Source organism: Phyllostomus hastatus, unplaced genomic scaffold, assembly GCF_019186645.2.
Source record: "Phyllostomus hastatus isolate PE091 unplaced genomic scaffold, TTU_PhHast_1.1 phas_scaffold_11, whole genome shotgun sequence".
Taxonomy (NCBI): Eukaryota; Metazoa; Chordata; class Mammalia; order Chiroptera; family Phyllostomidae; genus Phyllostomus; species Phyllostomus hastatus.
In genome coordinates this window covers 2925504-2941661 of record NW_025334005.1, presented here as the reverse complement: position 1 = coordinate 2941661, position 16158 = coordinate 2925504, and the positions used below count along the sequence as shown (strand labels likewise).

General features: G+C 62.1%; 1 protein-coding gene across 8 annotated transcripts in view; it reads left to right on the top strand.

Annotated features, from left to right (window-relative positions):
• Positions 1-16158, top strand: part of PACS1 (phosphofurin acidic cluster sorting protein 1) — a 105137-nt gene extending 88979 nt beyond the window's left edge. For all 8 annotated transcript variants that reach the window (XM_045854936.1, XM_045854940.1, XM_045854941.1 and 5 more), the window contains 14 exons: positions 1729-1809; positions 3142-3257; positions 3433-3568; positions 4699-4803; positions 5383-5489; positions 6206-6360; positions 6500-6610; positions 7360-7462; positions 7883-7925; positions 10022-10064; positions 10349-10484; positions 13000-13226; positions 14498-14617; positions 14741-16158. In XM_045854936.1, the coding sequence (XP_045710892.1) occupies positions 1729-1809; positions 3142-3257; positions 3433-3568; positions 4699-4803; positions 5383-5489; positions 6206-6360; positions 6500-6610; positions 7360-7462; positions 7883-7925; positions 10022-10064; positions 10349-10484; positions 13000-13226; positions 14498-14617; positions 14741-14856 (1599 nt within the window). In that variant the 3' untranslated portion in view covers positions 14857-16158. The remainder of the gene's footprint in view (positions 1-1728; positions 1810-3141; positions 3258-3432; positions 3569-4698; positions 4804-5382; positions 5490-6205; positions 6361-6499; positions 6611-7359; positions 7463-7882; positions 7926-10021; positions 10065-10348; positions 10485-12999; positions 13227-14497; positions 14618-14740) is intronic.

Genomic DNA, 16158 nt, shown 5'->3' with positions numbered 1-16158 from the left:
ACGGCCACTGCCCGGGCGGTGTCCCGGGGTCCTGCGGTGAGAACAGCCCTGGCATTTATAGGAGCAGGAATAGAAGCGTGGTGTCCGAGCGTGCTCCAGGCGGGGTTGCCGGGAGCACCTAGAAGAGTCCGTCAGTAACCAGCAGTGCCCTTCAACCCCCGCTGCAAGTTCCTGGTCTCGCCGGGTGTGGCAGCTCTGCAGCGGAAACAGGCTGTGGCCGTGGCGGGCTAGACGAGAGGGCATGCTGCTTTGAAACCGCCCAGCAGAAGGGGGCCACGCTGGGATCCAAAACTGAGTGAAATCCGCTTCAGACTTAAGTCTGACCCTGACTTCAACACGGTTCTGCTGTAACGTTGGTGGTGGTTGTACACAGCGTGCAGACGGCCTGACTGTGCGGTCTGCAGGCGGCCTACTGTGCGTGGCCCCGAGCCAAAGCATCTCAAGGTCTGGGGTCACAGGGTCCGGTTGAAGCCTGTTGGTTTCGTCTCGCAGATGGCTTCCCAACCAGGGGTGATTTCTACCTCCCAGGGAACATTTGGCGATGACAGCGGACATTTTTGGTTTTCACAGCGGGAGGCGGGGTGGGGATCAGGGGCTGCTCCTGGGGTCTGGCAGGTGGAGGCTGGGGATGCTGCTGGACACCCTGCAGCACCCCGGGCAGCCCGGCTCCAGGGGAGGGCCTGGCCCAAACTGTCAGGAGCATCCAGACGGGGAAGCCCTGGTTCGGAGAATGACACAGAGGCCTACTTCTGTGATCCTTGTTCACTGGTTTGCCAAGCGATCCCTTTAGCCTATTAGCCTGGTATCGCTCAGTGCTCTTTAGCTTTCTGATACTTCGAGGAAGGACTTTGAGTGAGGAGGAGGGAGGCGGGGGATACCTTGATCTTTTCTGACTGTCTGGTTCCCCACAGGAACCAAGAGGTTCACTGAGACCAATACCTTTTCTCCGGAGCAGTTGAGACCTTGCTCTCTGACAGTGTCGTCAGTTGGCTCAAATACACTCCTGTACATTTTTTAAAATACGCCTTTCCTCTGAGTCCCACAGCCCTCAGCTGAGCATGACTTGGATGTTGGTATATGCACAGCCAGAGCAGTATTAGCAAATATGAAAATCTGACTGTGTATCTGTATCCGCAGAATACATTTTGCATTTTTATGTGAAACACTGATAAGAGTTGGATACAAAGGGAGAATTCATTCACACCCAAGTGGCTTGACACTGGGTGTCTTTTGCTCAGTGTATTCCGTTTGAGGGTTTTCTAGAGGGTTTTGTACCCAGCAAAAAGTATTTGGCTACCATGGATGTCTTCAGTCTCAAAATCAAAGACCTGTAAGATCCTCCCTTTATTTTCAGCAATTTCTGGCGAGCAGACGAGGCCCCAAAATGTCCCTCCTGGGCGGGGGCCTCCCTGCGTCCCGGGCAGGACTTCACGGACCCCGCAGCAAAGCCCTCCGGACTGGGAGTCTCTCTTCCCCAGGGGCACCTTGGGGTAGTGGGAGAGTCCGGGCTCCGTGCCCCACAGTTACTGATTTAAGTGGTTATAAAAATAACTGACCCTCCTGGGGCTTCGTTTTCACCCAATTAACCTCCTTGTAAGATGAAAATCCCAAAGACTGTATTAGGTCTTTAGAAGTAAGTGAAAGTATTTTAAGTTTCTTAGGTACCTAGAAAACAAGTTAGTGGTGATTATTTGGATTGGTGATGACTAATTATTATAATTTTTACAGATGGAATTGGCTGCTCTAGAAAAAGTCAAATCTGCTTGGATTAAAAATCAAGATGACAGCTTGACTGAGACAGACACGCTGGTATGCATGCTTCGGCCTCCCACCTCGGCTGCTCAGAATAGCTTCTGTGTCTTTAGGAATAAAGGCAAAAGGACCCTTAGGACCACCTTGGGAATTTTGCTTAAATTTGTGGGCTTGTGAATGTCCTGTGTCCTCTTTCTCCTGAAATCCTTGCCCATGGAATGGGGACCCTGGGGACCAGGTCAGTCCCCAAATTATCGAACCAGAAATGTTCTCATTCTGCCCTTTAATTCGATCAAATGACGGTTTGGATAATTTCTCATTCTCTGTCGCCCTCGTGTACTTCTGAGAGGGATGGTGACCAGCATCTTCCCCTAAAAAAACTACCTCTTTCTCCCATGTTGCTCTTACTGTGGCCTGGCAGCCACCACATTAAATCTCCAAGGAACTCCCGGCGCGCTCCTTGCTCTGAGACATGCTGGAGCCGCCCCGGGGAGCGGGCCAGGCCCTAGCGGAACGGAACGGGCGGGCCGGGCTGCACCGTGTCATTACACACACACACACACCGGGCAGCTGTGTGTGCTGAGCACTGAAGGTGCGGACACGAGAACGCGCCTCGGCCTTGGAGGTGCAGCCCTGCAGCAGGAAATCCAGCCTGTGCACAGCCCGTGTGGAGGCCCAGGGAGGGACAGAGGGGTGCCACCGGCGGGAGGACAGCGGGGCTGGGCCTCACGGGATGTGCCGCGGTTCACCCAGTGGGACGGGAGGCTGGGCATGGTGGGAGGGAGCAGAGAACTTGACCGAACACCGCCCGGGGGTGTGCTGTGCATCAGCCTTACAGTGAGACCTGGGAGTTCAGTGGAGTCCAAGAAAGAGCTATGTTAAGCTTATGTTTCTTATACTAAATAATGCTGCATTAAAGATCCGGTGCATGGCAAAACATTAGGCTTGATTCCAGGCTGATTTAAAACTTACTCTTCAACTTGCACTCTGTAGTTCAGCGGCGATCAGAGTAACCCAGCTTTCACTCTCGCCCACTTTGGTCCAGCCTGCACAGTGGCTGTTTACAAGTGGAATTCAGCCCTATCTATTACTTCCTGATTAAAACTCTCCTTCCCACCTAGAGAAGCTAGGTCCTCAGTTCAGGCCTGTGTGCTGACAAACAGTTTGCAGATGCGGAGGACAGACTGAATGCTAAGGCGGTGCCCAGTGCCGTGGGTGCCCTCTGTTTTACAGTGAGAGAGCCCCCATGGGGTGCAGCAGGAGCTTTGGAAAAGGAGAGGGAGTGGCCGACACTCCTCGTGGTGGCTACAGGCCCTGGCCAGGCTCTGTGAGGCTCCTGGCGGCGCTGAGTAAGCAGTAACGCTCGCTGCCCCCCTTCCTCCTCGGCAGGAGATCACTGACCAGGACATGTTTGCAGATGGGAGCACCAGTCTGGTTGTGCCGGAGAAAGTCAAAACCCCCATGAAGTCCAGCAAAACAGATCTCCAGGGCTCTGCCTCGCCCAGGTACTGAGGCCGGGAAGCAGCTCTGGAAGCGGGGGTAGAATGAAGGAAGCCAGGCAGATGGGACGAGGCTGCCAGCGTGCTCCGCGGAGGCTCGTGGCCTGGGGGGAAGAGTGGGCCGGCAGTGGCTCGGGCTCAGAGGGGCTGATGCACCACCTCCTTTGCACGTGTCTGGCAGCAAAGTGGAAGGGGGGCACACTCCCCGGCAGAAGAGGAGCACCCCCCTGAAGGAGCGGCAGCTCTCCAAGCCCCTGAGTGAAAGGACCAACAGCTCCGACAGTGAGCGGTCCCCGGACCTGGGCCACAGCGCACAGGTACCCTCTGGCACCCCTGGACCTCGGTTTCCCTTTCGTCATCTTCCCGGGCAGCTGAGTGAGAGGAAAGGAGGACCACTCTGCAACGCTCTAAGTGAAAGCTGTAAAAGCAGACCTACATGGAGGAGCCTAGCGCACTTGTTATCTACTACTAGTCTGTCACTGGCTTCGGGGCTGTTCGCAGGGGGCTAGGGCACGGAGCAAGAAATGCTAGCGTTGTCCCAGCCTGCCGTCCGCCCCAGGTGGCAGTTCCACGCCTTCTGGTTGGTTCCGCCTGCATTGGCCACTGGAGTGGGGATTGCGTGTTGACTCGGGTTCTAGAGGACGGCAGCCGTCAGGGTCTCGCTGGGCACCCCAGCCTGACCTCGGACACCTTAGTGCCGGAAGACCTTAGGGAGTGGGCTGCGGCAGAAGCGCAGAGGGAACTGGACCCTGGGGACCGGGTTTGCCTTTTGAAGGCCAGGGGCTCGGGGGCTTGGGGAAGGACCTCATTGGAGCCGACACCTCACACGGCTCCTGCCTTCTGGAGTTCACGGCAAGCCTGTTGGTTCACCTGACAAATGCCATTGAGAGCACAGTTTGTGGCAGCGTGGCCTCCTGGGTTGGACGCTGTTACCTAGCTAAAGATGAACCCAAGACTAGAATAGCCCGGCGCCTGGGGCGACGTGTTGTCCCTCCTGCTAATCTTCTGTCCTGGGAGGCCCCTCGTTCCTGCGGCCCCAGGCCCCGCCCAGCACTCCTCGCCACGCCACTCGCGTTAGTGCTCTCCCCAGTGCCCTCATTCCCGCCACACACACACACACACACACCCCCCCCGGGAGCCCCTGCTCAGCGTCCTCTCCCCCTCCTCTCCCGGTCCTTCCAGGACACCTGTCCCGTCTGCCCGCCCGGCCCGTCAGGAGGGCTGCCGAGGCTTTGTGCCCGCAGACGCGTGTGCTCTCCCCAAGGACTGGCTCTTCGTCCTCCTCCTGTCCGCTGTGGTCGGACCAGCGGGACCCCGACCCCGGGTCTGCTCCGCAGCTCCCTGGTGTCTCCGAACGCCCTGCCCCGGGAACCCTCTGCCCACGAGCCACCCAGCGCCACCCTCCCGCTCCCCGGGAGCCGCCTCGCAGACACCTCTGTCCCTGCAGATCCCGAGGAAGGTGGTGTACGACCAGCTGAACCAGATCCTGGTGTCAGACGCAGCCCTCCCGGAGAATGTCATCCTTGTGAACACCACGGACTGGCAGGGCCAGGTGAAGCGCCGGACTGCAGGGCCCGGGGTGGCGGGGGGGAAGGGGTCTGGAGAGCAGGCAACACCAAGGGTGTGACGTGAGAGGCAGGGCGTGGAGGAATAAGGGAAGGATCCCCGTGTCTCAGCTTCCTTCCACCCTGAACGAACTCTGGACTCTAGTCCCACTTCTGTCATTTTCCATCCTGTGGGGCCTTAAGTCACTCACTTCCGGTGCCTCAGTTTTCTCATCTGTGAAGACAGCAACAGTATCACCTGTTCTGCCTCCTTGCAGGGCGGTGGTGTGTGTCAGAGAGCATCACGGGAGGAAGGTCCCTTAGGAGTGCCGAGTGCTGTGACACCCGCTGGTTGCCCGTGGGTTCCACGAAGGCAATAGTTCAGAAGGGGCAGAGCAACCCCCACCCGCCACCGCCGTCCACCCAGTTAGATCCCGATGCCCGAATCCCTCTTCCCCGGTGGTCTGAAGGGCAAAGGACAGGACCCTGCCGCTTGGTCTGGGCCCTGCCTGCCCTCCTGGCCCCTGTCGGGGAGCTGCGTCCCTGCCCCACGGCCTCACCAGTGCCCCTCTCCTCCCCACCCCCAGTACGTGGCAGAGCTGCTCCAGGACCAGCGGAAGCCTGTCGTGTGCACCTGCTCCACCGTGGAGGTCCAGGCCGTGCTGTCCGCCCTGCTCACCCGTATCCAGCGCTAGTAAGGACTCGACTCCTCTCCTGCCCTTTGGGGTGCCTCTCCCCTCCCCCTCCCCCCGACCTCCAGGCAGTGGCAGGATCCCCTGGCCTCATCAGACCAATAGTCCACGTCGGTGCACGGTGGGGCAGTGGCAGGTCGTGCTGCTCAGATGTCCCTGCTGGCCCCAGAGGGTCAGTGTGTGGAAAATGTCATTCACCTGCCCTCCCTGCCTGCCCAGCTGGACTCCTGCCGCGCCTCGACCTGCCTCATCCTCTTCTTAAACCCAGGATGGAGAAGGCCAGGAGGAGAGGACCCGGGCTTTGCAAAGACCCATCCCTCCATCCCTCTACCTGCCCCACGCTGCGCGGTGTCCAGAGCCGGGGTTTCCCCTCCCAGGACCTCCTGCGGGACCCAGAGTCCCTGCGGGGGGGAGACTCTGGGCATCCTGGCATCTGGGTTTACGCCCACCTGACCCCAGCTGGGGGCATCGCTGACCTGTCTCCCTGTTAGCTTCAGCCAGCTCCGGTTTCCTTCTAGACAGTGACCTGTCCTCTCTGATCCCGATGTCTCCCTAATTTCAAAAGCTCTGGCTCACTGCCTTTCTCGGTATTATTTTGTTTGTTGGTTTGCTCCTCCCCTGTGGGTTACTGAGATCAAGTCAGGTCCGAGCAGGCTGCTCTGAGCAGGCTGCTGGCAAACCCCCGGAAGGCGGTCGTGACCGTCCCCTTGCTCCCCAGCTGCAACTGCAACTCCTCGATGCCGCGGCCGGTGAGGGTGGCAGCCCTGGGCGGCCAGGCGTACCTGAGCTCCATCCTCCGCTTCTTTGTCAAGTCGCTGGCCAGCAAGACCCCCGACTGGCTCGGCTACATGCGCTTTCTCATCATTCCCCTTGGTAAAGACGCCAGGTCCCCCTCCTGTGTCAGGGTATCAGGGTGGTGGGTGGGGTCCGCAGAAGGAGCGGTCAGGGGCCACAGGCCAGGCCGCCATCCCATCCCCTCACCAGCTCAGCCTCTGTGGTTTCCACCCGCCAGGTTCTCACCCTGTGGCCAAATACTTGGGCTCGGTCGACAGCAGATACAGCAGCGCCTTCCTCGATCCTGCCTGGAGGGACCTGTTCAGCCGCTCGGAGCCCCCGGTGACCGGTATGTCCCCTTGTAAGGCACCGGGGCAGGGTGCGCCTGGTCCAGGGAGAGCCGGCCTTGGCCGCAGGAGGCCCGCGCACACGCCTCTTCCTCCCCTGCAGCTCTGGCGCTCCCCGCTGCTTCGTACTTTGGTCTTCTCAGCCTCATTGAGTGGAGGCGCATTCAGTGTAGCCCTTCCATGCCACCCTGCACGCTTCCAGTCTCTGCCGTCGGCCCTGCTCCTGTGCATCTAGAAATCAGGAAGGCCGAGGGGCGCAGTGCTCGGGAGGGGGGGCCGCGCCAGGTTGTACAGGTCAGACACGAGCGGAGGAGGGCTGCTCGGCACCTCCTGGTGCCCAGATGCCACCGCACCAGCCACGTCGTCCCGGAACGCAGGGTGAAGCGGCAGGGGTGGCGCGAGCCGGAGCTCTGTGAGGCCGAGGTGGCGGGGGCTCCCTCGGACCCTGCAGCAAGTGACAGGCACAGACTGGTGGGGTGGAGGGGCTCCTCCGGGCTACAAAGTCGGTGTGAGCACCGACGGCGGCCTGGGGGAGAGCAGGGCCGCGAAGGGCAGCAGGCAGGAGGGGTGGACGGGAGAGGACAGAGCCTCTGCCCCTGGTGCCCTAGAGTCGGAACCAGCAGGCCTGTAGAACCAGCAGGCCTGTACAACCCCCGCCTCCACTCGTGGGTCTCAAGAGCAGGGCTCTCGGTGTGGGCTGTTGGGTTTGCCTGCTGAAATCAGTGGGAGTTACCTCCTGGCCTCTCTGCAGAGCAACTGGATGTGGTGGGGCGGGTGATGCAGTACGTCAACGGGGCGGGCGTGACGCACCAGCTTCCTGTGGCTGAAGCCATGCTGACCTGCAGGCACAAGTTGTAAGTTCCACTTGGGGAGATTTCCTAGAAATAGGCGGGGTGGGCTGGATCAGTCTCGAATCTTTGCTGTTTCACGTCTTCCTTCCTGCCCGTTTCCCTGCGTAGGAACCCTGGAAAATGGGAGAGACAGTGCTTTTACTGTCCCCCACCCAGCCCGCCCTCCCTTGCCCCGGGCCTCCTCACCCATCCGGGCCCCTCAGTCCAGAGAAGCCCACCCCAGGGACTGAGACTCCAGAGTGGGAGCAGGGGGTCTAGGGTGCAGAGCCGGGTCTCGTGCCTCCATTCCGTGGCTCCTCGTGCCTGAAGCTGACGGAGAGAGGCCGTGGGGCGTCTGGCCCGCTCAGAGCCACCGCAGAGCACGAGCAGCCCTCCACACGGCCGCCCCCGCTGACGGCGCGGCTCTCCTGTCTCTCCCCACAGCCCCGACGAAGACTCGTATCAGAAGTTTATCCCCTTCATTGGCGTGAGTACAGACTGCCCTCTCCTCTGGGCCCCACCCGTTCTCCCGGCCTCCCCGCACCCCCCGCCCCCCAAATGCACGCACACGAGACACTCACCTGGACAGTGGTTCTCATCGGAGGCGATTCTCCCCCGGGACATCTGGCGATGTCCGGAGGCATCTTGGGTTGTCACAGCTGGGAGTGGAGGTGCTGCTGGGATCTGTGGGTGGAGGCCAGGATGCTTCTAAACACCCTGCCGTGCGCAGGCCAGCCCCCGCCACAGAGGGCGACCCGCCCCCAAGTGTCGTGGTGCCGAGGTGGACAGCCGCCGGGCTCGCACATGCGCTGGCTGCTCCTTTCTGGAATCACGGACCACCCCCGATCGTCGCCGGTACCTCCCGTCGAGTACACCCGGCCCTGCACCTGGTGCCATGGCCTGGGGAGCACGTCCGGCGCGTGGCTCCTGCAGCCCACGGAGGGGAAGCTGCCTCCGAAAGAACGATAGATGGTGTTCAGAAGAGAAGTCCGAGAAATAGGTGGTTTCCATCTCCAGGGTCAGAAAGGCCCCTGAGAATAAGGGTCTCTGTCCCCCATTTAGACAAGGGAGAGTCCCTCGCCTCGTGGGTATCTTTGGTGCCAGGGAGTGCTGATCTTGGGTTCATTTGGTGGTCGCTGGGCCACACGACACAGACCTACCGAGGGAGGGGGCCCCCCCGCCGGGACAGCCGACCCGACCTCCTGCTGGGGCCAGGCGCTGCCAGGGAAGCGTGACCGAGACTCAGATTTCCGCTCCACGCAGGGGATGATCGAGCTTCCCTTCCGAGTCAGGCCGTGCCCTTTCGTGTGGTCTCCTCAACGACACCTCCCAGCCTCTGGGGCAAAGGGGCCAGTGAGGGCCCCGCTGCCCCTGCCCCGGTCCTCTGCTCCGCTCAGGTGCCAGGTGTCCTGAGCGGATTTGGGAGGTGCCTGAGCCTGGGGAGCTGCGCTTGCCCCGCCCGTGCTGCACAGAGCCTCCCGTCCGGCTGGCCCAGTCCGTCCTCGTCAGCCACCAGGGCTGCTCCCACAACTGCGTTGGGGGCCCTGGACCGTGGCCCGTAGCCTGGGTGGCGGCCAGCTCACATCTTCACGGAGCTGTGGATCGCTGCCCACTCCGCGCTGCCGAGGGAGAGGCATAAAAAATGTAAATTCAAACCACTGAAGGAGGTGGCAGCCTCCTTCCCCGGCAGGGGAGCAAGAGGAGTCGTATCCGGGAAGCTCAGCGTCGCTGTGCGACTGTCTGGGACCTGAGAAGGCATAGGAAATTTAGGACTCGTTTCAGGAATTGGCAGCATCGTGTTCTGAGCAGCCAGCCTCACGGGGCCCATCTGCACTTGACCTTCACTGTACACCAGCCCCCTGAGTCCACCTTCTGTGGCCCCCAGCCCTGCTGAGCTCCTGCCAAGGGCCAGAGCCCGGGCCCGCCAGTTCACGGGACTGTGATCACTTGGCACTACAGCTCTGGCATTTCGTCTGTCTCTCCCTGTGCCCTTTGCTGACCACTGGAGGGCGCCCTCTGTCCTTCCCAGAATTTTCTGTGCAACACCTAAAATCATTTGGGAAGTAGGAATCAACCCCACTCACTGCCGTAGAAGGGGTGAGGCTGGCCCGTCCTCACTGGTATTCCCCCGGATCCCAGGGAGTCTGGGAAGGGGGAAGGAGGAAGGAGGAAGCAGCATGGCCGCTGCTTGGCTTGGTGCCAGGGCAGGTGTACAGCGAGCTCCTCCCCACCCCGTTCCGGTCTCCCTCAGCTTCCTGAGGGTGGCTCTTCACTTCTCTCTCCGCTGTGAGGGATGGTCTCCCGCCCATGTGATCTGTGATCTGAGACGAGAGGAGACCAGGTGCCCCGGTCCCTGTCCCTAGAGAAGAGCCGCAAGGTCTCCTGTGCCCGCCCTAACTTCTGGAACTGGGTGTTTCCGTATCTCTCTAAGATCTGGGCTACTCCGGATTCGCAGAGATCTTGAAAGCCTATGATCACACAGTGTGTAGTGACGGTGTTGTACCCAACCACCTGCTTCTAGTTGGACCGGAGCGCGTGCCGCTTCGGGGTGAGGACCTAATGCTCTGTCTCCTTCCCTCCCAGGTGGTGAAGGTGGGTCTGGTCGAAGACTCTCCTTCCACGGCAGGTGAGGGCGGGACCCTTTTGCCTCTGTGGAGCGTGGGTGGGTCCCTCCCGGCCTCCTCTGGCCCAGTGGGCCTGAAGGTGAAGACTGTGGGTGGCTGTGGTGGAGCCAGGGTTCGAGCAGGAGCTCTGGGGGCACCCTCACTCCCCAGCGAAGCGTTGGGGGGGGGTGGGTACTGAGGCCCATAGGGGAGCAGGCTGCCACTGAGCCAGAGGGGCACCTCAGCTCCTCGCCACCAGCAGGTCAGGGGTGGCTTTCTGCGGCCAACTGTGTCTGTCACCTGACAGGTGATGGGGACGACTCGCCTGTGGTCAGCCTCACTGTGCCCTCCACGTCACCGCCCTCCAGCTCGGGTCTGAGTCGAGACGCCACAGCCACCCCTCCTTCCTCCCCGTCCATGAGCAGCGCCCTGGCCGTCGTGGGGTAAGGCCCTCTCACGCGTACCTGTCCTTCCCGCTGCCCCCTCTGACAGGGTCCAGGCCCCCCGCCAGCTGCCTGCGGCCCGGCGGCACAGTGAGAGCACTGGGAGTTCAGGGGGTAGGACGGCGGCGAGAGTGCAGGGACTCGGTCAGTGACCGGGCAAGTCACCGCACGGCTCTGTCTGCCTGTCTGGGCGTCTCGGGGTTGAATGAGAGGCCCCTGTAGCCTGTGAGGTGCCCTGCACACGTCTTGCCTCGGGACTGCCCAGCGCCGCAGACGGAGTGGGGGTCGGACACGCCCGGCCCGAGCTGCAGCTCTGGGACATGGTCAGTGACACTCATTGAAGCACAGTGAGGGGCTTCGTTTGAGGTGGGGCTCCCCTGACAGGCGCAGGGAGCGCTGCGCGGGACTTTGCAGCGGGGGACAGACGGGGCCAACGTGAGCAAGTGAGGGTTTAGAGCCATGACGTTGCGTGGGGTCAGGGGGTGGAAGGTTACCGAGAGGCAGGCTCAGGGTCGGGGGTTCTGGCCGAACTGACGTGGTCACGGGATTCTTTTCTTTTTTTTAATAGATTTATGTGGTAGCATGTATCACTGCTTCATTACATTTTTTTTTAATTGTTATTTTTAGAGAGAGCAAGGGAGGGAGAAAGAGAAGGAGGGAAACATCAGTGTGTGAGAGAAACATCGATTGGTTGCCTCTTGCGTGCCACCAACTGGGGTCTTAGCCCACAACCCAGGCACATGCCCTAACCAGGCATTGAACCAGCGACCTTTCGGTCCACAGGCCGGCGCTCAGTCGGTCTGCTGAGCCACCCCAGCCAGGGCATCAACAGGATTGTCCTCCGTGGAGACAGGCTGGGGCATCAGGCGTCTCCTGGGGGTGCGGGGGAGGCAGGGCAGCTGACCAGGGAGCCAGAGTGCTCAGACATGAAGACGGGGGTTCTTGCTGGCTGACTGAGCAAGGATTTTGCTAAAACTGGGTTTTATAAGGAGGTGCACACACAGGTGGGCCTAGAGAAGACTCAGGAGCCCGGCTGAAGTGGGTCAAGCCAAAAACCTTTGTCCCCCGGACAAGTTACAAAGCTTCATCTCCGGCTCTGAGTGTAGCGGTGACGCAGCCCGGTCAGTGAGGCGTGGATAAGAGCTTGTGTGTCAGCACCTGGCCCTGGGGAGGCGCTTCTGTCTTCCCCTCTCCTAGTCCATCCGTCCGTCCGTCCACTCGGGGTCCGGAGGGCTGGCTGGTGGGCTGGGCCCCGGCAGGGTCAAAGCAGCTGTGTCGGTTGCAAGAGGTGCTGCAGAAAGCAGGGGGCGGGGGACTTCTTTTTTTACCCCCTTCTTAAAAGATGTTATTTATTTACTTTTTTAGAGAGGGGGGAAGGGAGGCAGAAAAAGGAGAGAAGCGTCAGTGTGTGACAGATACATTGACCGCCCCCCAAGTGGGGACCTGGCCACAACTGAGGCATGTGCCCTGATCAGGAATCAAACCAGCGACCTTCCGGTTTGCGGGCTGGTGCTCAGTCTCCACTGAGCCACACCAGCCAGCGAGGGAATTTCTTTAGGATCCAATGAATCCAAAGGCTAGAGCCCCGGGCCAGGGAGGCCTCTGTCCCGCCGAGCCTGGGGGCAGAGGGGCGGGCATTTGCTGGGGGTGGGGGGAGCAGAGGGGACGGAGCTCCTGGGTCAGGAGCAGGAAGGAGCTCCTGCTGCTCCTCCCCTGGGTCCCCTTCTTCTCCCCTCCCTCCGCCTTCGCCTCTCTCTTGTCCCTCTGACGGTGGTCCTCGTGGCGGCCCCAGTGGAGAGCGTGGGCCCTGGCCGGCGGCTTTTCCAGGACCACCGGTGACAGTGTGGGTCTCTGAAGAACATGAAGTGTCCTTGGAGGGAATCCCACGTGTGGCCCCCGTGACCCCGGGTCTGGGCTCCTGGGGAGGCCTGGGGACCGGCGCTCACCTCGACCTCCTTCCCGGCCAGTTCGAGCTTGTGTTTCACAGAGCCGCTGGAGTGAGGCAGAAAGAGAAATGTCAGATGATTTTTGTAGCCTGTGTTCCTATTGCGTCTGACGCCTCCTTTCAAGATGAATATCAGCTCTTTTTCTCCCGGGAGCTAAAATTACCCGTGAGCTCGAGGTGCCATAACTAAGGAGGACGGAGGTCAGCACCCACCGGCCTCCCTCCCCGGGGCTGCTCGGCCGCAGCGCTGCTGCTGCCGCCGCTTCACCCCCGAGCCCGGTCCGCCTGCCCTGTGTGCGCATGCGCACGCGCCGACCCCTGTGCCTTGGGGGGCGGGGTCTCTCACGCGGCGATCCCGGCCGTTACCCTCTCCTGGCTTTGTCCCCAGACCAGGCTGACCCTCCCTCCCACGTGAGCCACTTTTGTGAGACTGTAGGGGACCGGGAGCCACTCAGCCGGCCACCTCCTCTGCCCCCCCACAGCCTGCTGGTCCCCAACTCTGCCCCCCACGGGGCCACGTAGTTTGGAGCTGCGGGAAGAGCCTATTCCCTGTTGCTGTTCCTTCCCCAGGAGCCCCAACAGTCCGTATGGGGACGTGATTGGCCTCCAGGTGGACTACTGGCTGGGCCACCCCGGGGAGCGGAGGCGGGAAGGTGACAAGAGAGACGCCAGCTCCAAGAACACCCTCAAGAGCGTCTTTCGCTCAGTGCAGGTGTCCCGCCTGCCGCACGGCGGGGAGGCCCAGCTCTCCGGCACCATGGCCATGACCGTGGTCACCAAAGAGAAGAACAAGAAGGGTAGGTGACATCTGAGGCCAGGGACCGCCAGGGCTCCCAGACTCACTGTCTCGGAGTCTGGGACGGAATCCGCTTGCGGGAGACCTTGGAGGAGGGAGCAGCAGCGCCAGTATCACGTGGTCCAGCCTGGGGTCGCCCAGGGGTCCCGCCTGCCCCTGTGGGACGGCACCATCCCTCGCACCATCCCTCCGTAGCGGAGGGCTGATCCCCAGGGAGTCATCGGTCCCTGTCTGCTGTGCGTCGGCTCCGCGAGGACCGAGGCAATGAGGGCCGCCATGAGGAAGTGAGCCTTTCTGGCCGCTGCCCTCAGGGATGGACGGTGTGACAGAGGAGGACACCTCCATGCCACAGCCCCACGGTCCCCCTGGCCCCTGGAGCAGTGCCTTCACACCCAACCCTGGGGGCCACTCACGCCTCCATGAGCTCAAGGCATGGCTGTGTTTTGCAAGTTAAGGGGAATACGGCCCCTCCCAGATCAGAGGGGTGGCTTTAAGGCACCAGAGGTCGAGTTGCGGTGGTCCTGGGTCCTGTGCTTTGGGAGACTGGGACAGGGACCCCCACAACCCGCCAGGGCGGGGGCAGCACTTGCTTCGGGTTGTGTGCCGCAGACCTGACCGGGCACTTACAGAGGAAGGCGGGGTGACCCCAGGGCGCTGACAGCACCCCTCCCCCAGCTGCCAGGAAGGAAGCTTCCTCTCTCTGCTGGACCCCACCCCCTTCTCCAGGGCTCCCAGAGCACCTGGGCCACTTCCCGTTCATACTTCCGTTCCTCGGAGGCCCCTGAGCGGGCAGCCGGGGGGCCGTGCCAAAACCTGCACCTGCGTCCCCAAGACTGGCCTGGGGTGGGCCACCAGCCCAGCGGTACCCTCCTGTTCTTGCCTCATCGGAGCGGGCGCAGGGCCAGGGCCGCATCCCAGGCAGAGCTGGTGCAAACACTGCCGGTGGCCCGCCTCCCAGCTGCAGCAGGCACAGCCCTACAGGGCCTGCGCCTGCCCCCCAGGCCACCTAGAGCTTCAGGCTGGAAGGGACTTCAGAGACCACCCTGCCCCAGGTCCTCATCACACAGGAAGGTCCCTGAGGCCTCGGGGAGGGGACGGGGGCCTGTGCTGAGACTGCTCAGGGACTCCCAAGATCCTGGGAGCAGGGGACGGAGCATCGGCTTTCTGCAAACCACCCCTGCTTCCCACGGGAAGGAGGCCGTGGGGTGGGGGAGGAGAGGCTTGGCTGCTTCTCCCGGGGCCGTGGCAGACGGGCTCCTGCTTGCTTCCCAGTTCCCACCATCTTCCTGAGCAAGAAACCACGAGAGAAAGAGGTGGATTCTAAGAGCCAGGTCATTGAAGGCATCAGCCGCCTCATTTGCTCTGCCAAGCAGCAGCAGACCATGCTGAGAGGTGAGCACAGCCCGGGGAGGGGTGACAAGGGACTGGGGGTAGGGGGGCGATACCTCCCTGGGGACCCTGGGAAAATGTCCTTAGCAGTCCTGGTCACGCCCTCCCCGTCCGTGTCACCCCCAGTGTCCATCGACGGGGTCGAGTGGAGCGACATCAAGTTCTTCCAGCTGGCGGCTCAGTGGCCCACCCATGTCAAGCACTTTCCAGTGGGACTGTTCAGTGGCAGCAAGACCACCTGAGGGCACCGTCTCCTGGCCACTCTCGCTCTTGGCACTGCCACAGCCTCACCGCCTGCGGGCAGGGGGAGGCCAGCAGGCCCGGGCTCAGCCCCCCTTCCCTGGTTCTGGGCCTGCGTCTCCCTTGCCCGGTCCTGAAGGACACTGCCACTGGGGACACTGCCCTCCCCACTGCTCAGTCCCGTCCCTGGGCAGACACCGCCCCACCCCCCACCCCGTCCCTCCTGCTCTGGGCCCGAGGCATGTTGATTTTGCCTTGGGGCGCCAGTCCCTGGAATGGAACCCTCCAGGCCTTCCTTCTTGTGACTCCCAGCCTTTTCCCGCGTGCACAGGTGTGCACAGGTTCCCTCCTCAGAAACAGGGAACTGGCGTCCCGGCCCACAGCGGGGAGCCCAGCCCGCCCCGCCCCACCCACTTCTGCAGCCCAGCTGGTGGAAGCTGCTCCGCCTGAGCCCAGGGGCCCCTGCTCTGCCACTCCCGCACCCCCCGGCAGCGTTTCTGTGGCCGTGCTGTGTGTTTCTGTGATGGGGAGGCCTTCCTGGCCCCCCACACACACCCTCACCGCGCCCCGGCCCCTGTAGGCGAGGGGCGCGGTGTCCTCAGCGTTTCTCCGGTTCCTCGCGTGGCCAGTCTCCTGGCAGTCGTCCCGTGTGATGCGCCCGGGCACCGGCCCCTGTCCTGTGGCTCCCCTTGTTGATTCGCCCTCTGCCCCCGCCCCTCCCCCGGCACAGCCCAGTCTCCTCCTGGAACTCTGGACTCGGCAGAGATGGGAGGCAGGCCCCACCGTGTGCTGTCTGTGGCGCCCCAGCCCGGCCACCCCTGTGCCCAGCATGTCTGTCTGTCTCCCTTTCCCTGCCGTGCTCGTCACCACCTCCCTCCCGGGCCCCTGGTCTGGGTGGAGGCCCCCTTCTCCCAGCCCGGGGCCCCTCCAGCAGGCTCCATTCCTCCCCTCTCCCCTCGCATCGGGGCCTGAGCCTCCCCCTGGCCTCGACCATCAGCCTTCTCGGGAGAGGCTGAGCACACTGGGTCAGGGTCCCAGCCGCAGCCCCCCATTCCCCACCAGCACCTCCAGAACTGTACCGTTGCCCTCCGACCCCTTCCAGAAGTTTGCACAGGACTTCGTTTTGAAAGGTGTCTGTCTCGTTCTCCGTACCTCCCCCAGACTGCCCAGCCCTGACCCTCGGCTCAGCCTGGCGTTCCCGAGCATCCCCGGCCTGCGCCGCGCTCCCTGCCGGAGCGGGTGCGGAGTGGGGGGACCGGGTGGATGCTGGATTTTTCATTCAATAAACCGGTGGTTTCTTACCA